This window comes from Guyanagaster necrorhizus (assembly GCF_019112545.1).
Source record: "Guyanagaster necrorhizus MCA 3950 unplaced genomic scaffold BT62scaffold_7, whole genome shotgun sequence".
Lineage (NCBI taxonomy): Eukaryota > Fungi > Basidiomycota > Agaricomycetes > Agaricales > Physalacriaceae > Guyanagaster > Guyanagaster necrorhizus.
In genome coordinates this window covers 1,195,014-1,216,210 of record NW_025064886.1, presented here as the reverse complement: position 1 = coordinate 1,216,210, position 21,197 = coordinate 1,195,014, and the positions used below count along the sequence as shown (strand labels likewise).

Genomic DNA, 21,197 nt, shown 5'->3' with positions numbered 1-21,197 from the left:
TCTACTTGATTCTTCATAGTCTGTCAATTTGGCTAGAAACGGTGACTAACGGTGGACGCTTTGCAAAGGACGGATTCTGTGATCGCGGGCCTGTACTGTCATTGAAACAGAAAATTAGAATCATCAGTCTGTCTGGAGTTACCGCGTGTAATCCTGTAATTGTGTAGCCAGTGTAATATTGTCGTGAAAACGTGTCAATGCTTTTTCAATTTCTGATCCAGGAGGATGGTATCCTGTTGTGTGCAGCAGACTGCGATACCTCTGGGAAGCATCTCGGATTTGTCTCTCCGTCCCTCTGATATTGGAAGCCATACAATGCTTTATGTCTGTCCCCTCGCACTGAGCCAGCTGAACCCGCATCCTTTACAATCGAAAAATTTTCATACGCGTGAAACTTGCTTCCGACGTTCTCAAGTGGTACCGTGCCGCGTAATGATGATGATGATAAATTTAAAAAAAAAAACAGGAATCAGGCACGGAGTATAGACAAAGTATGGATACAGTTGAAGTGTCAGAGCGTCAGCAGAGGTCAGCAATTCAGCGCCTGTTTTAACCGTTTACACAATATCGATGGCAGAATTTGCAGCGTAAGATCCTTGATCAGATCCTCCTTCGGATTTGTTCTTATTATTGTCATCGTCCGTCCTCGTCAGGTCCTGAGAAATAGATAGTCTTGTCAGGGAAAAGTCATGACAGCCGCCGACATGTAAAAATTACCTGTGCCTTGTAGATGCTCGGTAATGCTAAACCGTCATCAATCGAGTCCATGTGGACCACAGCTGTGTGTTGAACGTCTACGAAAAAGGGGCTAAGGGCGCAGTTGTGCCGATGGTGCTTACACTCACGGATGCCGTCAAATGTGAACGTGGGATTGTTGGCTCTTTCGGCACGATATTCACGATCCGAAGAGGCTGCGTTGGATTTCTTGGAAACTTTCCGGACGTTGAGGTTGTACAGCAAAGTGAGAATATAGAGCCGGCCAAGAATGAACGCAAAACCAGTTTCAACTACAGACTTATGAGTTATAGGGCGGAGGCGAGCCAAGAAAGATACGCACTGTTGCTCTCATTGTTGACTAGATATGTGATAAGAACTACAACGGCGACAATTGATGTCGTGGAACCAGTTTGCATGGCAGATCGTATGAGACGTTGAATTAAACTTTCAGAGCGAGAGTGAGCTTAGTGGCTGAACGCAAAGTATCCAAACCAACCCCTCAGTGGCTTTGAAGGACGTTTTCATGTTGTACAATTGCCATATGAGAACAGCTGCGATAGATATATCTAAATCACGGTCAGAGATAGCATGGTGGTGATGTTAAGACTCTCACCCGTCACTGCGGTCGAGGTAAGCCACAGAGTAACAGGGACCTTGGCGTGGCCTCGTTCAGCATACGCATTATAAATGGTGAGCATTATTGCGGTCGCCAAAGAGCCACCGAACTGGCATGTGGTTTAGCGGATAATATTCCATGATGACGGACCAACTTCTCACCGCTACGATGACGAGTAGTACGAGGACAGAAACCACAACAATGTTTCTCGTCCTGTTGACTGATAAGAACGGTGGAAGAGGGATGGTGACAGCTGTAGACTGACAAAATCCAGTATCGGTTGACGAGAAAAGATTGGACTAGGAATCCAGTGAAAGAGGTGGTGGATAAATACAACGTTACGGGCCAGTACTACTTGCTCATATCAGCTACCTGGACAGGGGAGGTAGAATATTAAAGGCTCACTTGATTCAGGATGAATTCCTTGTCGCCTTGGGTAATTGTAAGCTATCTGCGAACAAGGGGGAGAGGGCTATCTTACCCCAGTGCGTGATTGTGTTCTGTTACGTAGACGCGTCAGATAGGCTCCATGAGCAGAATTATGAAATGTCGAACCAAATACACGTCAGCATAGTCAGCAATGAGCGACAATGCATCGACAGTGATAGCAACGCCAACGAAGACTTTGAGTACCAGGCTGTCCCTTCTGAACGATCGGTAATATTTTATCGTCTCTTGGATAATGAGCATGAACAGTAAGGATGATACCCATGTTCCGATGAGAATGGATCTTGTGTGAGCCAGAGGGTCAGCGCAATACCAGGCTGGAGACCAGAGAACATACCCGAGGGGGTCATCATAAGCACCCATAGTGAAGAGGCGTGGATAGGAAGCCCACCGGACCCAAGTGCTGGAGTTATAAAACCAAATACATTAGGGGCAACTCAGTCGGGGAATCGTCTGAATGATGATGGCCCGCAGTGATCCTCTCTTTACCCCTCTATGTCGGGCTACGCCTCCTATGGTCCGATGTCGGCCAACCGAGTTCCGAGTTCCCAAGAATTGTTACAGTGGAGGACTCTTACTGAGTTAATTTATTCTGCTGTATATTTTCTATATTTTCCAAAGACTACATTATGAGCGATACTCACAACACAAGAACGGAGTATTATCTGACGACGCTCGGGGGCCATCGCGGCTCAGCAGTTTACCATGACCAATTGGTTTGCAATTTGAGCAAAATCAACGATCGTGAGCCAGAAGAAACAATAATAATAATAACGCAGATCGAGTCGAGACGGGCGCTTCCACGTGGGGAGAGAATAAGGCATATTCAAAGCTGAAACGAAATCTATGAGCATGCATTGGCCAACGAACAAGCTGGTTGGGTTGTGAACCGGCGGAGACATATACGGAGAAGATGAAAAAAAAAGAAGCTTTTTGGGTTGCGATCAGCGTGTGGCAGTGCATCGGCAACCGAGCCGGCCGGGATATGCCGGTACTGTTTCCGTTCCGCCAGCGCACTAGTACTAAGTACTGCAAGACAGACAGACTGACTAATACTCCAAAGTCTTCACGGTACAGTCTCTGTACATTATAACATGCCCTTATTCACGTACATCCTCATTTAATTCTCAGTGGCGTGACCTCGACCTGGTTTTTCTCCACCATTTCGAAGCGAGTCGTCTTGGAACTTCTGATGAATTTGTACATCCTCATATGCTCGTCTCCGATTGCCTTCCAGCTCATGTGATAGGCCATACGTGCTCGTAACTCCGTTTTCCATTCAATGATCCTTGGGGCACGTACTGTCGTACGGACCGTCTATTACGTGCAGACTGTCAACGGACCGAAAAGCATAAATAAAAGGCAGCTCGTCCTCTCATTTCTTCCCAATTATGCTTCTTCGTGCTCGGTTGTGCTTGGCAGTGGCCACAGTTTTCCCAACTCTAGCTAACGCCGCTGGAATCCGGATAATCAACGGTTTCGAACGCGTTTACATTCAAGTAAGGATATTCCACTTTCGATACTCTTTTCTGTCTAATTGAATTATGCTCAGCCTTTTGGAACCAATGGAGTTCGTGTGAGATCCAGTCTGATGAGAGACCCAACGGCACCGAGCTCCGCTCTGTACGACCCTCCGATTGAAGGCCCCGGTGGTAATCAAGGTCTATCTTTTGACACAGAGCTAGGCTTTCAAGATTCCGGACAATTTACCAACGGGGATCTTCTTGTCTCTGTCCAGAGTGGGAGGCTTTTCTTCTACCGTCGGGAAGCCAATGGCACCGATACACTGCTCACATCGGAGTACGCGGACACCAAGGCTCTTCCGTCGAGATTCTACACGCATGACTTCCGAACTTCGAGCTTCCAGGCTTCATTCTCCTTCACTTCGGATCCTGACGAACAGTTCTATGGTGTGGGCCAACAAGCCTGTTGTGGAGATGACTCCGTGAACAAGAAAGGACAAGTTATCGACCTTATCAACTTCAATTCTCAAGTGCCAATCCCTGTCTACATGTCGAATAAAGTTTGTTGTGACCGTTATTCCTTTGTAATATTTTCCGTTCTGACTTTCGGAACAGGGTTATCTCCAATTCTTCAATATGCCTGGACAAGGGCAGATCGGTACGGAAATTGCCTCGGGAGGAAGCTACTCATAATCTCAAAGTCTCGACCAGAATTCAGTACACGTCGGACGCGTTTTGTGGCCTCTGAAGCCACTGTTGTAGATTATTTCATGTGAGCTATATCGGCGCTTCCGCCAGCCCTAATTCATATGTCGCAGAACCACTGCGGCACCTCAGGACTATGACGCGCTTCAGCAGCAATACACTGGCGTGACTGGTTATAGTTTCTTCTGTATTAACATTCCCAAGGTTTGATTTATTCTCAATAGGGCGTCAACCAACGCCTCCAGACTTTGTTTTGGGCTATCAACAGTCCAAATTGCGCTATTGGAACCAATCCCAAGTTATCGATGTGGCGCAACGTTTCCATGACGAGAAGGTCAACGTATCCTTAATCATCGTTGGTAAGCCTTCCCCTAACTCGGAAAAAGACCTATAAACGCGGATGACATTAGACTTCTTTGCCTGGAAATATCAGGGCGATTGGTACGTCAGCTTGAGAGTTCTTCGGTCTATGACCGACCCACTACCTAGGTCTTTCGATCCCGAATTTTGGCCGGATCCAGCTGGTATGGCGGCGCAAGTTAAAGAACTCACTGGAGCAGAAATGATGGTGTCGCTATGGCCCAGTGTTGAAGACCTCTCAGTAAATTATATCTCCCTTCAACAAGAAGGGATGTTGGCAACAACCAGGGACGGAACTGGGGTCCAGGATTCTTTTGCTGGTGTCTATATTCGTCTTGGTATGGAAGCTCTCTCTTTTTTTTTTCTGCGCTTGTTCCGGAACATCTTTATTTAGTGGACTCCACGAACCCTGCTGCTCGGCAGTTTCTCTGTAAGTAGCTCTTGAGTATTAGCCCGTTTTCGACGATTTCTCCTACCGGGTATACAAGGGAAGCGCCTCAACGATAGCTACTTCTCAATTGGTATACATAACTTCTGGATTGACCAAGCCGACGGTACGCTCCGCAGTGACATTATTTTCCTCTACATTTTAATATATTTCCAAGGTGGCAGTCTAGGAGAGCCATTCCTCAACAGTAGAAATTCTCTCCTTATCTATGTCGGGTGAAAACTAACATAATATCTACCTAGATGGGCAATCCATCAGTGCGCTTCCGTATGCAAGAACATTCACTCAGTACTTCAGCGGCACGCAGGAGGCAACGGGGAAGCTGTACCCTTGGTTTCATCAGGCAGCAATAGACGAAGGCTTGCACAATTTGACCAACAGCGAAAGTACAACGTCTTGTGAATACATGTCTCTAACGAGAAGTACGTTCGCCGGTGGACAGCGGTATTGTTCGTACCTCTGGAGTGGTGACACCTCGTCAGACTTCAGTGCGATGGCACAACAGATCACTGCTGGAGTGTCAGTATCAGCTTCGGGGATCTCCTCGTGGACCTTGGATATTGGCGGGTTCAACGGTTTGAATGTGGATACTGATGCTGTAAGACATGCCCATCGCTCTCTTAGTCTGTGAGTGACTTTGAGTCTGTGAAACAGGGACGAGAGCTATTCGTTCGGTGGTTTGCTATGGGTGTATTCTTGCCCTATGTGAGTCGAGATTTGTTTTCTGTTCATGCTTCTATGTTGATCCACGTTGTAGACGCGTGTTCATGGGTGAACTACAGTTTCTTTCTTTCTTGTGTTGTGCATAGGGAACTCATCGATTATACAGTGATCGGCAGTGTAATATTCCGGAGGCAGCGGACGTACTCTTCGGAAATAACTGTCCAAATGAGGTTACTTCTCGTTCATTTGACCCTCCTGCTCTGTTCTAACAGTTTCGTCAGCCATGGGCCTACGGGGAGGAGAATTTTGTCATTCTCAAAGAGGTATGCCTGACGTCTCCAACAGCTTTGGATGTTTTAAGACCTTTCGTCCCACAGTATATCGCTCTTCGCTACCAGCTCATACCATACGTCAAGAAGTTGTTCCAAATGCTTCAGGCTACAGGCAGGACCATCATGAGACCATTATATTATGACTTCTCGCTGTTTGACGACAATGTTGTGAACGGGACGAAGGCGAACGACCCGAGCATCATCCACGAATACATGTTTGGTGAGAACAATCAGTTGTTTGTAACTGGCTGTCATGCGATATTCTTGTGTTTCCTCATAACACAGGTCCGCGCATCCTCGTCGCACCAGTTACAGAGGCCAATGTGACTTCCAAGGAGGTATATCTTCCTTTCCTCCCCGATTCTTGGGTAGAACAAGGATTGTCGTGGACGCACTGGTGAGTGATTAGGCGCAAGGAAAGTATCTCTGACTGAATGTGGCCTTAGGTGGACAGATGTTGAATTCGGACACGGCGGCATCTTTGTCAATGTCAGCGCAGAACTAGGAGAAATTCCTGTGTTCTATTTGGGCACAAAGGAAGACATTTTTAGCGGGAACGTTTAAACTGAATTTGGTGCTTGCCAAAAATCCCAATGTAATCATTTCGAAGTTGTATGTAAACAAACTATCGACTCTTGAACTCCTCGTATAGATTACTGCACCGGTCAACAAGGAGTTCGGCTTCCCGCTGATGCTCAGGCCACCACCTGACCTTGTGGACGCCAACTTCAGGTCGTCCTAGCCTATTCGTTTCGGAAGCAAACCTTACTGGGCAATAAACGCCGTCCTTATAAACCTGTGAAGAGGCAAGAATCGACAACGGCACCAGGCAAACGTATATAGTTGATACTGCTGCATTGAACGGATCGATCACATGGTTTCGCGACCCGCACCAACGCGCCTGCGCAGTGTGTTCAGCACAAGGCAGATATAGACAGGCAAATGCTACGTACGATATACATCAAGACTACCTTGAGCACGTTCGTCCAAAAATTGACAAGTTTATTCGAAAATGGGGTAGAGGCGATTCCTGGATGGACAACAATGTGTCGTATTCGCTTTTCGGAATCAGGCGTTTCAAGGGCTATCCGGTCCAAATACGTTCCGAGGACGTCTATTTGATATTTGACCGCATTATAGGAAATGGTGTGCTTTATTAGCTGCCAATCATCGGATGCGTAAAGGTCGGGAGAGGCCTCGATAGACGACATCCAGATAACTCGTGTATCCCACTTGTATGTTGGAGCGGAAAGGAGGTGACGGAGGGAACGGAACTACCGGTACACAGTCAGACGCGTAAAAATGCAACACAAGTCCACCCACCAAGACGTAATGACCGAAAAGGTTGGATTGCCAGACCAGACCCAAACCATCCTTGGTCGACTCGCCGACAAGATGCACATTGTACTGGGGCGTCGTCATCATGCCCATGGGATCCACGAGGAATTGTTGGACCACCTTGCACCAGTCAATGTGGTCATAACTGGCCACCCCCGCATTGAAAATGAAATGCGAGATATATGGGTACCTGGGAAAAAGTCAGATGGCGAAATGAAACAAGCGCTCGACGTGCGTTTCGGACACTTCGTCGGCAAAAGCAAATACACTTGAAATATCCGCAAGGTCGACGGTGTGAATTTCTATTTTCAAATTTTCCCTGAACCGCTTCGCGTGTCCTCCATATCCTGTGTTTGTCTTGGACATGTGGGAATCCAGGGACGCATACAATTCACGGCGCGCCATGTCTGCGCGATGAAAGCTTCTACACGCCATTATGAGCGTCAGGCCCTCGCAAGGGTAAGGGAAGAGGTCTCCTTCTCGAGAACTGGATGGTAAAGGCTGGTCGACGTCGGATAGTTGGAAGAGAAATCGTTGGCATATCGAGAACCCGACACCGCTGAAGCCTTCTCAGAGTAAAGAAATAAAACAGAGAGCAGGAGTCGTACCCATTGGCACCAGTAACGACGACGATGGGCCACGACATGGAAGCGAAATGAAGAATGGGTCGACATGGTTTTTTGATTATTTTTAGATATTTTTTTTCGCAAGCCTTCGCTGACGTTATCTCGGTCCGTCCAACCGATCTATGTTACTGACCTTGGTGAGACCTTCCCTGTCTCTCTCTTCGTCGTTGTTTCTAGCTCGGAGAGCATTTTCTGCCATGTCCTTAAGAACTGTCAAGTCTCAGTCTGACATATCAGTCATGAAAACTTCAGACGACGGCAGTTTCAAACGCGCCCCCTCTTCTTTCCGAAGTGTTATCGAAAAAGGCGGGAAATTTGAACCAGAGCTTGGTGAGCCAGCGAATTGAATGATATCGAGGGTATTTATGGAATTAATGCAGATCGTTACCATTTATATGTTTCCTATGCATGCCGTACGTGAACGAACAATGCCGCAGCCGATAACAGTGTAGCTAACCGTCTTCAGCTTGGGCAACGCGAACTTTAATCGTCAGGAAGCTCAAGGGTCTCGACGACATAGTTCGTGAGTATTTTCTTCCTTGCTTCCATCTCGTTTTTGACTGAGTTGTCGTTAAAACAGCTGTTACCGTTGTTTCGCCCCGTATGGGCACAGATGGTTGGCCATTTGCCACCGCAGATCAGTTTCCGGGCGCAGATGCCGACCCTTTGTACAATTCCCAACATGTGAAGGACCTGTATCTCAAAGCTGAGCCAAATTACGAAGGGCGGTACGTCGTTGATGCCTTCGCTTGTTTTCAATTGCCTGACTAATACCCCAAGATTTACCGTGCCGGTTCTCTGGGACAAGAAATTGCAGACCGTCGTGAATAACGAGAGTTCTGAAATTATTCGAATGTTCAACACGGCCTTCAATGGCAAGCTTCCGGCCGACAAGGCAGCTCTCAATTACTACCCTGAATCCCTTCGAGCCGAAATCGACAGTCTCAATGAATGGATTTATCCCACCATCAACAGTGAGTGCACAATTTCTTTCTTTCGGGATCTGATTATGACCATGCTCTTTCTCAGATGGCGTTTATCGGTCCGGATTTGCTACAACTCAAGCTGCCTACGAAGATGCCGTCCACAAATTGTTCGAGTCCCTCGACAAAGTCGAAAAACTTCTCGTCGGAAGGGATTATATTGTTGGAAACCAGCTGACAGAATGCGATATCAGACTCTGGGTGACTATCGTATGTCTCATTCGAATAACTGACGGCGACGGCAAGTGGTTTAATTGTGACATCAGATCCGCTTTGACCCAGTGTATGTGGGCCATTTCAAATGTAATATCCGGACCATTCGGGATGGATATCCTGCGATCAACAAGTAGGCTTCATGCATCCCCCACGTACTATCACTCTAAGAGTTTTTCCAGGTGGATGAAAAAGCTGTATTGGAATAACAATGCTTTCAAGTCCTCCACAAATTTTGAACACATTAAGACCCACTATTATTGGTCGCATCCTCATGTATGGATTTCTTGTTTATTCGATGCAGAAGAGTAACTTCTGTTCTAGATCAACCCTACGCGCGTCATTCCTGTGGGACCCGAACCCACTGTCCAACCTCTGTGATGGTTATGTAACGCCAGTCCGACAAAGAGTATCAGGTTAAATGTAATTGTAGCACGTCCAGAAGAATCCGAAAGATCGGTAAAGTTCATAAAACAATGCACGAAATATTAATGGCTCTTCGTACAGTATATGCATAATGATATTGAAGTTTAAAATAAGTTGTCATCGATAGAGAAACTGTATCGACAGCCATGAAGACCTCACAGGACTGAGGGATTTAAGGTGTTTAGCAGCATGAAGCTTGTATTTCTCTATCCAATCCTCTTCACTACCCATTGCCTTCTCCAGCCAATTTAACCGCCGTAACACCCGTTCCATATCGCGTCCATTGTAATAATTATGCCCTCCTTTGGGATACTCGATGGATATATGGTTCGACGGAGTCTCGGCAACGAAAAGGGAGAACTCGCACTGCGAAGTGGGTATGTGAAAGAGATAACCATGGACAAGATACATCGGCCTCTCGGTGCAATGTCGATAACCAAAAGAGAGGGGTGGTAAGGACGGAACACCTATGTACGCACATCAGTCGGGAGAGCTACTGATAGAACAAGATGAACCTATACCGTCGTTGTATGCCTTGACACACAGTTCTACCATTGAAGATTCGCCATATACCTCACGATGCTTCGATACTAACTCTCGCCAGTATTTTACGAAGGAAGCATCCCCAACTCTCGGAGCACCATAGGACACATGCTTGAGCCGCACATCCGGAGGTATATTTATCTTCTGGGTGAGCGCATCGACCATAAGTAAATACGACACGGCACCACCCATGCTATGGCCTGTGATAACAAGCTCTTTCACCTCATGTTCTTGAAAGCCTTTGGCTATGCCCACATAAACGGAATCCCGTACGCCCTTATATAGGTTCCAGAATCCCGAGTGGATAGCCCCCCGACATGATCGGTGTCGGTGCTTTATGAACCTCATATCCTGAATGGTCTGCAGCAACGAGGTCGTCCCTGAAGTAGCCACGATAAGCTGTTTCGTGTGTGGACGGTACGCGACGTAAGCGTGCAAATGGGAGACCCGTCCAAAAAACTCAGACACAAGTATGGATCCCTGAAGCGCCTGGTAGTTTTCCAGTGGGAAATCTGGCTGTATCAGGGTGTCGATGTTTCCGAAGACAAATTCCACCGGAACGATATTATTCGAAGCTATCTCGGCGTATTGGCCTGTTATGGGCCCTGGTCACACGAGCAATAATAACGGACACATGGAAGATGGACGAACCGATTTCCGCCAGCTCAAGCTGAAGACTGGGTTCTACCAGGTCCTTCCCGGAAAGGGTATACGAGGAATATGAGGCTACCACCTTGGAAATCCATCGAAAGTTAACGAGCTTTTCGGAGGCATACATTACCCTTTGAGCCTCGGTGAGGGCATACTTGGGGGACTTGGCCTTTCGGAGCATTATGATAGGAAGAGGAACATTTGATTGTTTCGTGATTCCACACCGGAGTAAAGGGCCAGGGCGTTTCGCCCACGTTGTCTGCTTTACGAATTGCCCTCCGGGCCGTCATGCCATCAGTGACAGCAACTTAAAATTTCTTTTCGCTGTCCTCTTGCTGTCCTCCCCCACGACAATAACCCCAGATAACCTCTTTTTATGCTATAAGGGATCACCGCCTAGTACCCCTTTGTCCTGTTGGTCATGCCTGTTCTGACTTGGGAATGCGTCGCCTCGTACTTCAAGGAGCTATGATCATTCAACTTTCAAGAGATCCAGACATCTCCAAGCTTGTACGATGCATCGAGTTTTACTTTCCTGAAGCCGATAACGGATTTTTTGCTGTAGTACGTCATACTTATTCCTGCGTCGAAGCCGACTTTTTAGATCTTGATTTCCCAGTTTGCTGCTATGTCTGGGGCCTTGGCTTATCTGACTGAAGTGCAAGAGATCAGTATCGCATGCATGCGGTACAATGGACGTCCTAGAGGTGTTTTTTGCCTTTGTCTGGAAGGCTTTTGGGACGAACCTCAAGAAACTCACCATTACCAATTATCATACATATATATCAAGATCACGTACTAAGGTATGGAACTCGCAATCTGAGGATGCGGTGGAGTACTCGATGTGGGCTGTGTTCATCGACTCTCACTATCCGCCGCCCGAAGATGCGGGGTTATCTTGTTGATCTTTCAAACCTTTTCAGCCTCCTTTCTTGTTTCATTCACCGATCTGGGAGGTCTGCACGTGGCTACTAACACTCTTAGTGACCTGGCAGGCCTTGGCAACTTGCTCACTCAATATGTCCATACTTCAATCAGTGGATAAAGCATTTTTTCGACGAACACACCCGCTCTCTGGTCTCCAATCGTTGAGCTTTCTCTCTCCCTGCCTGGCATTCGAGGTTTCAGAATTGTGTCTGCACCGTTCCTCATACATCCGGACCAACGTACTAACCTATGATGAGTTAGAGAAGGCTGTCCCCATTCTTTCGCTTGCTCAGCTCTTGAAAAAGTTACTTCTATCCGTGTTCACAATCACCCCAGAGACGTATGATTGACTGGCGTCTAAGCTGCCGGCTGATACACATCTATTACGATATTTTTGGTTTGTCGGGTTTGTCCAGCATCTCATGATGTTGTTACTTCATCATCTGACCTCCTGTTTTTTTATCAGGGTCTGCTCATCTCCATACAAACGACCGTCTACCATCTGGAAAATCTGTAAGGAACAGGAATCCCTATTCTGACACGTTCTAATATCCGTTCACAGAAAATTCTGAGGCGTGAAATGTCCCAGAAAGTTTACTCAGAAGCTCCAATACGTCACTGGTCGAGAAGGGGACAATTCGGCCCATGCGAATGACCGCTTGGCTAAAGCTACGCCAAGCGTACGCAGTGTATCAGAGTATGGATATACCAAAGGGTGTACCATAATGCATACTTTCATGAACCCCAAACTTAGAATTTCGGGACCGAGAAGATCGACGCCACGGAAGCACGCTCGGGGTTGCTGCTATCTGTACGATTTGATTGTAGAAGATTCAAGATGGGGTCAGAGTCGTTATCAATCTTGATCGTTATGTGAAAGCTGTAATTCAATTTTTCTTGTTTGGATCCTCTTAAGCTGATGACGCTCTCGTTTTCAGAGCTACACCACCCCGACCTCAACTCTGGTACCAATATCCTTTGCCTGGAACATGAAATTACATAACTTCATCCGATACCCTTCGGACCTCGAAATACCATCAGACTGAGTCATGATAGAGAGGCGTCTATCTTCTCACTTCCCACTAACCGTTTCACTGGACGGCAATCTGAGGGGTACGTTTCACACCATGATCCGTATTATTGTCTGTTGAATAGATACGCAGGGAATACACAATATCTGGGCTGCAGCCGTACATGTGAAGATACCCACACCGTGCAGTCATCATCCTAGAACGAGGGTATAAGCCATCAATATCTATTTATCCATCTGTGGGCCGCGGTTCCGCGTAGATTGCTGCGTGACTTACTGGTATAAGGGCCACCTTCTCTGCTCAAATACCAGATTGCACGGTCTTCCCTTTGCTCCAAGCATGCCCAACGCAGCCCCCCACCCCATCATCGCCTACCGCATAGACAATTCTCACCTCAACGATTCCAGATACCAACGCGGTGAAGAAGTCCGGGCCCCCTCATCCTGCCGGCTATACTGGGATATGTGGAAGGATCCCGAATACTTCGCCATCGACACTGGAGCCACCGACTCTAATGGGAAATACCAGTTCATCGCGCTCGCTCGAGCGGTCGTCGATCGACACATCCGTTTTATCATCATCACGTGTGGCGCCTTCCCCGAGTCGTGGGGACCTATCCACGTAGAGAACGCCCGCAACCACACAGTGACTATCCATAACGTGCTGCAGAGTATATATCGATACCTGTGCATCCCACTGACGCACGCTGAACAGGCTGCGCTGAGCCACAAACAGCGCGAGATGATGATGAGGACTCTGTTTGCGAATCCGGGGAGGGCGTCGACCCTCAACCGGGGGCACTACTTGGGAGCGAACCATTATTTTGGTGGGCTGACGCCGTCGTTGAGGTTTAATGACACGTACATCCTTACGCTTCGACGCTCAGGCCAAGGACAAGCGCGGGGTTAGTCCGTCCCAAGGTGAGCTGAATTGGACATGTCGGTGTGGTAATAACTAAGGACGATTTACAGATAAATGGGAACGTCATGCATGATACATAAAGGGCAAAGGCACGAGTCCGATCGTCTGCTCCCTGAGGCCTCAAAAAGACGGGGTTTATCCCTCATCCCTGCGCCAAGGTATTCTGGTACTACAAAGCCCTAGGGAATACTCCAGTAGCACCGTCTCATCCACGATCTTCTCTGGCTCTTTTCCTGAGGTGGTTGAGGGGGCTACGGATAACCGCTTCGTGCTCGGTGGGGATGGCATAGCTACGGCTACAGCCACCTGGACATCTGCGGATTCTGAATCGCCCACGTCCTTCAAAGAAGACGAATCCCCATGATCTGGACGTGATCGAAGAAGTGGCAGGAAGGATACATTGCCCCCCTTCGAATGACGATGGTCAGCCTGAGGTTTGGTATCGCTATCCGAGATGGCTGCAGAGATTGGCTGCCCAAAGCGTGTGATCATTAGATAAACATTTAAAACCAAAAAAACGCCAACAGCACAGAAGCTCACCATTATAGCCTCCCAAGCCTGAGCATCAGATGAGGTTTCCCGCTTCCGCGTCCAGAGATCCCACAGCTTTGGTCTCTGGCCTAAATGTCTCAGTCGCTCATCCACATCCGCCCTCGGGTCAGCCGTGCTCGAAAACTGTATCCTCCTCCACCCAAAGACTGCAATCATCGCTGCAGCGAAGAGGCCAATAGCCAGGAAAGCGAGGATCAGCGGGGGTGAGGAGCCCGGGGTGAAGAAGCTCGGGTTGCTGTCGTTGTTGTCGTTGTCAGTGGAAGAGGGAGCCAGCGAGGTGGACGTGGACGACATTGTTCATGGTCTTGAAGAAAAGAACATGAGAGAAGGTCTGACTCTTAGAGCAAATAGATTCCGGGTCCGTGAGAAGCTTGAGGCGCATACCCGAAGGTATTTTTGGAAGACAATCGCTCACGGTGGCTTCTTTCACAAATCTACCCATGTGATGTACAGAGAATCAAAGAGATGTCATACGATATAACAAACAGAAGTACCGATGTAGGCTTGCGAACCCCACAGTCGATCATCTGCCAGTTACGCTTTGATCGACTGGTTACCTTTGTGGTTAGCCTAATGGATCCGCCGGCTGGTTTCGACCCACTTGCGATGGATTCCTTAGTAGGACCGCTTCGGCGGCACGATCTTTCTATACAGAGTGAAACCTCCGCAGCACACGATCTAATGACGCAAGGGACACGATAATGGTACAGTACATCGGTTCCAAAAAAAAAGCCAGACAACAAGAAGGACAATCTTCCGACTTGCGCCAAAGCAGAGATGTGTAATTCAAGTGGTTTCCAAGGCACCCATATCAGTGGGCTGTTTAGATGGGCTTTAGCCTCCCATACGAAACGACTTTCGAACAGTCCTGTCCATAAAGATACAATTGTTTTTCCCTACGAGTACTTTCAAAGTACATCACGTCTCTTAATACCCACTCTGCATTTCAAAGGCTTCCTCAAGAAACCCTCCCTCGTCGGGAGCTACCAAATATATAAACTCACATCCCACAAAAAAACAGACACAGAAAAGAGCACATACCGGCATATCAGGATCCTCCAAAGCAAATTGGAACCTCCTCAAAATCGACGAAACGATAATCTGCAACTCCAGCGAGGCGAGATTGCGCCCTACACATGCCCTAAACAAAAGAGTCAACAGTTGGACACTCACACACGACTAAAGGTCTCCTACCTGGGCCCAAGTGAGAAGGGGTTGAACGTCTTCTGGATGAGCGCGTTATCCCTCTCGAACCACCTCTCCGGTCTGTACTCGTCAATATCATCGCCCCAAACGGTCGGGTCGCGGTGGATGGTGTAACTGGGCACACTCAAAATGGCACCCTCGGGGAAATGATGACCATGTACGGTCATCCCGCCCTCTGGAACGATCCGAGGGAGACCGAGAGCAGACGTCGAGTGCAACCGCAGACCTTCGTTGATGCACGCGTCGAGGTAGGGGAGGTTCTTGACCTCATCGGCGGTCGATACCGAGTCGTTGAGCTGCTCGTCGAGTTCTTTGTGGAGTCTGGCTTGGACACGGGGGTTTCGGGCGAGGTAGTAGATGATGGCGCAAGACGAGCTGTGGAAAGGTTAGAGTTTAACGTATTGTCAATACGAATAAAGAAGGATGTTCGTTACTTGGACGTGGTATCGGAGCCTGCTATAAGAAGGGTGAGAGCCTCGGCTGTAAGCTCATCTCGGCCCATGGGTTTGCCCTGTGGATGATTATTGGAATGAGGAATGATGGATGAGTAAATAATAGAGTACCTTGTCATCTTTGCCGGCTCGTAGTTTGCTGAGTAAATCGGTTCTATCGGTAGGTGTGGCGAGCCGTTTCGCGACGGCCATTATAGCGATACCGGCGAGTGACTTGACGGCTTTTCCGCCGACCTGGAACATTGGGAGTTTTCGAGCGATGGGGCGCCACCATGAAGGAAAGACACCCATGGTCATTGAAAACTCGCCTCGGTCGTTCAAAATTTGCACGGCAGGAATGTCGAGGACTTGACAAGAAGTCTTTTGACCGATGGCGGCAAGGCCTTCTTCATTGCTTTTGGGAACTGGGGCAGAGTCTTTAGCAACCATGATCATTCCAAAGGGGGCGCCAAAGGCGAGATCGCCGATTATGTCGAATGCGAGGTAGTTGGTCCCTAGACAGAGTGAAAAAAGGAAAAGAGGTGGTAGGTGAGACTGGAGACATACAGGGAAGACAGTCAAGCCAGAGACGACCATCGCGACCGGACCAACCTCCTTCGCCGTCAGTACCGGACTCGCCTTTGAGAGCTTTGTCAAAGAGACGTTCCCATTGAGCTATGAGTTGGCCGACGTAAAGACGCAGACTTGGTTCGAATTCGAGAACACTCTTTTGGGAGAAGATGTGGGATATTATCTTTCGCTTGCGGGTATGTTGAGCGCGATCCCTGGTGTTGAAGAGGCCTCTTTGAATTGAGACAAAGGCGTCGTAAAAGGAGGATTTCATGGCGCCATTGCCGTGGGCGTAGATGACCTGGAGAGCCTCTGGGGAAGCGACGGAGAGATGGTTTGGAGCAATTCTGACAAAGGTGCCTGGAACCCAGAGTTATGGAGCGAATGCTGCGGAGAGTGAATGATATACTCACCATACTTTCTGTGCATCTCATGGACTGCCTCGGACCGGTGGCCTCCATATGATACCCATCCCAACCATGCATCCGAGAACTTTGCAAGGAAAGGGCCGGGAAATGGACGAAAGTGGTACGGGTCGAAGAGATAGGCTAGCAAGTGAAGGAGAACTGCCGAGGCGAGGGCGACAAGGAGGATAGCAACGATATGCAGCATGGTAAGACGAGTAAGAGGACATGATGGTTGGCGTTATATATGGAGTCGAGTGTGACTTGTCTCGATCAGTGTCCAAGTTGAGATCCGTTACACGTCATGGGATTGGCGAACCACCAAGGCTTGGGCGACGGACACGGACACGTAGCTGATTCTTGCAACTATTCGGCAATCAGCATTACTACCAACGCGTCGCCTCATGCTCACTAAACAATTGATTCCAACATATCCAAGTCGCGTCGCTTGGTGAACAAGTGTAAATGATCCCATCTCCTACACGCCGGTTTGGAGATGTCGTCTATCGCCTTGAGCCGATCTTCCAATGGACGTTCTGAGTAGGTGTAATCGTTCTCCGACTCTCGCACTCTTGTCTGACCAACAATTCTGCTTCCGCGCGTGCAATCCTGCTCGTAGGCAAGCTCCCACCTGGTGTACCTAGTCCCTTTTTCCTTCCCCTTCCTGTCGCTCATCCCCTTTCCAGGCCAGCATATGAGATCGACTGCGCATCGAACATGCCCGCCAACTACGACGCTCGAGTCTTCAAGTCAACAGCCGCCCGCGTCTGATCTTGGAGTGACTTTTTTTTTATTCAGCCCACAGCGGCCCGACCTAGGCCAGCCGTCTTCGTCCAACTGCCAGATGACTGCGAAGGCGTTGCAGACGAGCGTGCTTTCTGCGTCTACTACTAGTGTAAAGCTAAATTCTTTTTATTAAAGCTGACAATTCCTAGTCTGGTGCCATTCGGTTCTCGTACTAATAGTCGATCCAGCTCCAATTCCGCGTCCATGTCTTTTGAAGCTTACTTCGTTTTCTCCATGGCCATATTCTTGTAGACAGCTTTTCATTGACACCAAGTATGTACATACCACATATAAATATCGAATGTCATTCATTCATTCGAGATCTTCGGAGATGGATGTCAATTCCCCTATATAACTCGACGGCCCAAGCTGAGCGAGATATCATGGTCTGCGTTTCAGATGTAAATTATTACTTCACAGTCGATCTAACACTTCAACTTGCTGTGCACAAAGGTGATAACTACACAACAAGTTCAATTGGGCACATCCCCGATCACTCAAATGAAATCTGATGTTTTCACCCACCACATCAAATCAAATCTTGATCTCTTCCTTTAGGCCATGCCAGAAATCGCACCTGGCAGAAAGCGCATCCGTAATATTCTCGAGGTGTATACCACCAGGATGCAGCAGCATCCGCGGGTCTCCCGTACCCTACAAGTCCAACACCACGACGTCAGAAATCCAGACAGCAGTGCCTCAAACCACTTACACTCCACTCTGGTGCTTCCCGCGCAACCGGCGTACCACCAGTAGCGAACGACGTCCAATACTCACGCATAGCTTCGAAGAGCGCCAAATCGTCCGCGTTCGCCTCAGATGATGAAGAGGAAGGGAACAACGCCTCCAGATCGGCACCATGGTTCGAACCGAGGTGTGGGTTATCGTACCGGTACTGGAACGCCGATCGCTTGGCGGCTTTGTTGATTAAAACCGCCGTACAAATGTATCGCATCTCGCCATACATCTGTTGACCCTGCAAGTCATACGAGTTGTTATAGTCCGTGAGTGGATACAGCTCTAGAGCCTTGATGAACGTTTCGTTTGTCAAGGTGCTATATTGGCCTTGCAAAAAGAAGTAGACAGTGTCCTCGGTCGCGTTTGAGGAAGTTGTATTCGCCCATGGTGCTGGGATGTTAGCAGACCAATGGGCACCTTCATTGGTGTTCGACCTGGACACCCGTAAAGCATAACCGAACGTAGCGGTCAAGTACACTTACCCGTAGAAGAGAGGTATCGGAGCCAACGTCCCATCTTGGAAAGCCTCGACCGCCCTTTTAGATATGAAAGTCCCGTCCAGGATTGGCGCAAAGGAAAAAATAGTTGTGGGCTTTGACACGAGGACATCATTTCCGGCTGCCGCCAGATCGTTCACGTCTGCTTCGCGGAGACATGCCAGAACGTCCTCGTCTTTGTCACAGCCACTACGAACAGAAATCAGCATCTGTGGAGTGTGGTGCGGTAGAAAAACTTAACGCATCTGCTACGAAATCTGTAAAGATCCCTTCGATATATTCACTATCGTATGCAGGCATAAAGGTCATGGAAGGACTATCTCCCATAGCTGCAACGAAAAGGCCTTCCGTGTCACCTCCGTTCGCGACAACCTAAAGAACCAATGATCAGCAGACGCGAAAAAGAACGTCCCCGTGGCTATTCTACCTGGAACATCGTAGACCCCGCGCCCGCGGATTCGCCCCAGATCGTCACGCGCCTTGACGAGAAGCCCCATTGGTACCAACGTGATGTGGAGAGTCAATGAGAACATACCCAGAATCGCCACCAAAGTGGGAAATATACTTCTGGAGCCATCGAAGAGCAGCTCGCTGGGAGAGATGAATCGTCAAGAAGTGTCAACGTACTGTCGAAACATTCAGTATACCTGATCCAGAAGTCCTGCGTTTAGAGCGCCGTTAGCCTTCAACTGGGAACCGCCTTGCAGTGGGGATTAGCTTGTCGAAAATCCTACAAAGTCAGACAGGCCAAACCTAGAAACCCAAACTGTCCCAGGCGATACTGCAATGAAGTATAAATGAATGGTTTGGCTGATGATTGAAACAATGCATTTGGAGGAAATCCAATTGAACTACCACTTTGGAATCCACCACCTCACGAAGTATTAGGAAGACCCGGGAAAAGAACGAAGAAATAAGGTACCATGAATGTAGATCAGAACTGGTAGTTTATCGTCGCTGTTAGTTCCAACGGGAATGTTGACCTACGGAACGGGGACAGATCAGAGACAGCTATGATGGAGACGCTACACGCAATTTGTACATTGATGAACAAACAATCCTCAGATGCGCCGCTCGGAACTGTAGACGTGGCCGTTTCGATGCATACATTGCCGAACTGTCGACTTTTGTTAGCTTATATTGGCGCAGTGAGGAAAGACACATACCTCAGCAGCGCTTACGTCTCCCAGATAGTTAGAAGGAGGGAATACCGGCGCTCTCCATCTCAGATCGTTCACAGGAGGGTCCGCATACGGTATTCCACGAAAGTAGATAATTCCAGCATCGTCATCTTGCAACCCAGTGAAAGTTCCGTCTAGAGGAAGCAAATATGAGTTCCGAGACTGAAAAAGGACATAAAGAAAGATAGGAACAGTCCAGTGCAACCGTCGTATTAATCACAAAAGACGACGCCCCAAAGGCAGAAAAGCAAAACGCAAGCAGACTTTTCCAGAGCAGAGATAAGAGCATGATGTATGGGATGAGAAACGGGAACTGGTAGCAGGCCCGCGTACCGCATCATGAAGAAGCACAACCTCGGCAGAGCCGAAGGACGTGTCCCAAATTCTCAAAGCACCATACGCGGCATCAAAGTTGACACGCAGAATAGTACTAGCAGGCTCGCGTGATTTGGAGGAAAGCCGAGAAGCTGACAAGTCACCGATGGAGTTATATCCGAGCCTGCTGTAGGCAACCTTTCAGTAAGCCTGCAACGCTAATTTTTGGGGTACAGTCCTCCAGAGCATCAGCAAGCATTCTCTAGAGACCCTTCGTCGATGTCGACGAATACGCCCCTCTCGTGGTGATCGGGACGCTGTTGGTCCTCGTCAAGTAATAGAGTGCTACTTTGTGGATGATAACCGATAGAGCCTTATGAGTGACCGGCGTGGTTGTTGTCATCATCATTGGGAGAACCCGACGGCGGCGCGAGCGCTTTGTAGATATCCCTTCCATTCCGAAGCTAATTATAGTGCCGTTGTAGACGCCCATATTGGGCCCAGTAGAGCTCGTACTTCCTGTAATCGGCTGTCCGTCGAATGAAACTTCCTTCCTCCCATAAATAAACGTTTAAACCCTCGCAGTTTTTCAGGGACCCGACTTAATTGTACAAGTCGATTGTTTTTTTCTCTCGACCGGTACGGGCTCGGGAAGACTCCGACGATGCTTTTTGAACATCTGCCCACTCCCTGAGTGCGAAAAAGTTTCTCCAGGCCTCTCCTGGACGTCGGCCACTGTAATGCTTCACCTGGGAACGACTCCTTCTGACTCGTGGGACGAAGGCGTCTCTAGAACCGATTATTTCATACCTAGTACCCCTTCGAGTGGAAAAAGTAACTTCGTACCCGAACCTCTCAGGAAACGATCAGAAACGTAAGTATTTCGAAAGTTAGTTTGGTCATGGCCGACAGTAGAGCCCTGGGATTATGTTGGACAGGTACGACATTGTCCGTGGCAAATGTCCTGATTGATTCTGAAAATCGTTGTCGCTGAAGACTGGTAAGAATTTAATGGTATGCTCTTCTACGGTGAGACGGTTAAAGAGGGTGCCGCAGAACGATTTATGAATTGTCGACATTCCAGCTTGGATCAGGTGATGAGAGACT

General features: G+C 48.4%; 12 protein-coding genes across 12 annotated transcripts; 6 read left to right on the top strand and 6 right to left on the bottom strand.

Annotated features, from left to right (window-relative positions):
• Positions 1-425: 425 nt before the first annotated feature.
• Positions 426-2,281, bottom strand: BT62DRAFT_727058 (uncharacterized protein). The gene is made up of 12 exons (XM_043182030.1): positions 2,118-2,281; positions 1,889-2,063; positions 1,815-1,833; positions 1,739-1,764; positions 1,599-1,684; positions 1,495-1,546; positions 1,331-1,442; positions 1,214-1,283; positions 1,058-1,161; positions 846-1,007; positions 718-794; positions 426-672 (listed from the first exon to the last, which is right to left on the bottom strand). The coding sequence occupies exons 1-12, from the start codon at positions 2,141-2,143 to the stop codon at positions 634-636; spliced, it is 948 nt and encodes a 315-aa protein (XP_043042268.1). The 5' UTR covers positions 2,144-2,281; the 3' UTR covers positions 426-633.
• An 890-nt stretch (positions 2,282-3,171) lies between these two features.
• BT62DRAFT_888675 (glycoside hydrolase family 31 protein) lies at positions 3,172-6,315 on the top strand (the record flags this gene model as incomplete). Its single annotated transcript, XM_043182967.1, is given in 18 exon segments — positions 3,172-3,279; positions 3,333-3,803; positions 3,859-3,901; positions 3,955-4,015; positions 4,062-4,120; positions 4,173-4,307; positions 4,359-4,389; positions 4,438-4,646; positions 4,703-4,738; positions 4,797-4,862; positions 4,914-4,943; positions 4,999-5,354; positions 5,411-5,461; positions 5,566-5,649; positions 5,701-5,742; positions 5,797-5,971; positions 5,986-6,148; positions 6,198-6,315. 18 exon segments carry the CDS (start codon positions 3,172-3,174, stop codon positions 6,313-6,315), a joined length of 2,238 nt encoding a protein of 745 aa, XP_043042267.1.
• On the bottom strand, positions 6,314-7,756 carry BT62DRAFT_929853 (3-keto sterol reductase). Its single transcript, XM_043185818.1, has 5 exons — positions 7,698-7,756; positions 7,325-7,648; positions 7,075-7,279; positions 6,705-7,025; positions 6,314-6,652 (listed from the first exon to the last, which is right to left on the bottom strand). Exons 1-5 carry the CDS (start codon positions 7,733-7,735, stop codon positions 6,377-6,379), a joined length of 1,164 nt encoding a protein of 387 aa, XP_043042266.1. The 5' UTR covers positions 7,736-7,756; the 3' UTR covers positions 6,314-6,376.
• A 4-nt stretch (positions 7,757-7,760) lies between these two features.
• On the top strand, positions 7,761-9,442 carry BT62DRAFT_929852 (glutathione S-transferase). The gene is made up of 9 exons (XM_043185817.1): positions 7,761-8,045; positions 8,096-8,128; positions 8,182-8,238; positions 8,296-8,443; positions 8,496-8,689; positions 8,745-8,908; positions 8,965-9,044; positions 9,094-9,187; positions 9,236-9,442. Exons 1-9 carry the CDS (start codon positions 7,913-7,915, stop codon positions 9,290-9,292), a joined length of 960 nt encoding a protein of 319 aa, XP_043042265.1. The 5' UTR covers positions 7,761-7,912; the 3' UTR covers positions 9,293-9,442.
• Positions 9,313-10,767, bottom strand: BT62DRAFT_929850 (alpha/beta-hydrolase). Its single transcript, XM_043185816.1, has 3 exons — positions 10,532-10,767; positions 9,859-10,473; positions 9,313-9,804 (listed from the first exon to the last, which is right to left on the bottom strand). The coding sequence occupies exons 1-3, from the start codon at positions 10,710-10,712 to the stop codon at positions 9,455-9,457; spliced, it is 1,146 nt and encodes a 381-aa protein (XP_043042264.1). The 5' UTR covers positions 10,713-10,767; the 3' UTR covers positions 9,313-9,454.
• Positions 10,478-11,600, top strand: BT62DRAFT_726670 (uncharacterized protein). Its single transcript, XM_043182028.1, has 4 exons — positions 10,478-10,930; positions 10,995-11,095; positions 11,151-11,334; positions 11,455-11,600. The coding sequence occupies exons 1-3, from the start codon at positions 10,714-10,716 to the stop codon at positions 11,331-11,333; spliced, it is 501 nt and encodes a 166-aa protein (XP_043042263.1). The 5' UTR covers positions 10,478-10,713; the 3' UTR covers position 11,334; positions 11,455-11,600.
• BT62DRAFT_1003475 (uncharacterized protein) lies at positions 11,551-12,504 on the top strand (the record flags this gene model as incomplete). The annotated part of the gene is made up of 6 exons (XM_043176945.1): positions 11,551-11,798; positions 11,925-11,971; positions 12,032-12,138; positions 12,213-12,256; positions 12,307-12,340; positions 12,397-12,504. 6 exons carry the CDS (start codon positions 11,551-11,553, stop codon positions 12,502-12,504), a joined length of 588 nt encoding a protein of 195 aa, XP_043042262.1.
• BT62DRAFT_726817 (uncharacterized protein) lies at positions 12,351-13,497 on the top strand. Its single transcript, XM_043182029.1, has 3 exons — positions 12,351-12,571; positions 12,622-13,409; positions 13,461-13,497. The coding sequence occupies exon 2, from the start codon at positions 12,829-12,831 to the stop codon at positions 13,396-13,398; it is 570 nt and encodes a 189-aa protein (XP_043042261.1). The 5' UTR covers positions 12,351-12,571; positions 12,622-12,828; the 3' UTR covers positions 13,399-13,409; positions 13,461-13,497.
• Positions 13,498-13,545: 48 nt separating this feature from the next.
• Positions 13,546-14,256, bottom strand: BT62DRAFT_1074300 (uncharacterized protein; the record flags this gene model as incomplete). The annotated part of the gene is made up of 2 exons (XM_043179003.1): positions 13,546-13,881; positions 13,951-14,256. 2 exons carry the CDS (start codon positions 14,254-14,256, stop codon positions 13,546-13,548), a joined length of 642 nt encoding a protein of 213 aa, XP_043042260.1.
• A 558-nt stretch (positions 14,257-14,814) lies between these two features.
• On the bottom strand, positions 14,815-16,899 carry BT62DRAFT_929847 (cytochrome P450). Its single transcript, XM_043185815.1, has 6 exons — positions 16,583-16,899; positions 16,167-16,529; positions 15,732-16,114; positions 15,603-15,679; positions 15,157-15,543; positions 14,815-15,103 (listed from the first exon to the last, which is right to left on the bottom strand). Exons 1-6 carry the CDS (start codon positions 16,779-16,781, stop codon positions 14,890-14,892), a joined length of 1,623 nt encoding a protein of 540 aa, XP_043042259.1. The 5' UTR covers positions 16,782-16,899; the 3' UTR covers positions 14,815-14,889.
• Positions 16,900-17,072: 173 nt separating this feature from the next.
• On the top strand, positions 17,073-17,627 carry BT62DRAFT_1074297 (uncharacterized protein). The gene is made up of 4 exons (XM_043179002.1): positions 17,073-17,209; positions 17,260-17,322; positions 17,372-17,468; positions 17,509-17,627. The coding sequence occupies exons 1-3, from the start codon at positions 17,101-17,103 to the stop codon at positions 17,389-17,391; spliced, it is 192 nt and encodes a 63-aa protein (XP_043042258.1). The 5' UTR covers positions 17,073-17,100; the 3' UTR covers positions 17,392-17,468; positions 17,509-17,627.
• An 84-nt stretch (positions 17,628-17,711) lies between these two features.
• Positions 17,712-20,492, bottom strand: BT62DRAFT_929846 (alpha/beta-hydrolase). The gene is made up of 14 exons (XM_043185814.1): positions 19,968-20,492; positions 19,761-19,909; positions 19,637-19,711; positions 19,517-19,577; positions 19,348-19,467; positions 19,242-19,294; positions 19,130-19,185; positions 19,022-19,073; positions 18,836-18,966; positions 18,580-18,783; positions 18,072-18,531; positions 17,885-18,013; positions 17,802-17,819; positions 17,712-17,747 (listed from the first exon to the last, which is right to left on the bottom strand). The coding sequence occupies exons 1-12, from the start codon at positions 20,062-20,064 to the stop codon at positions 17,894-17,896; spliced, it is 1,578 nt and encodes a 525-aa protein (XP_043042257.1). The 5' UTR covers positions 20,065-20,492; the 3' UTR covers positions 17,712-17,747; positions 17,802-17,819; positions 17,885-17,893.
• Positions 20,493-21,197: the final 705 nt, after the last annotated feature.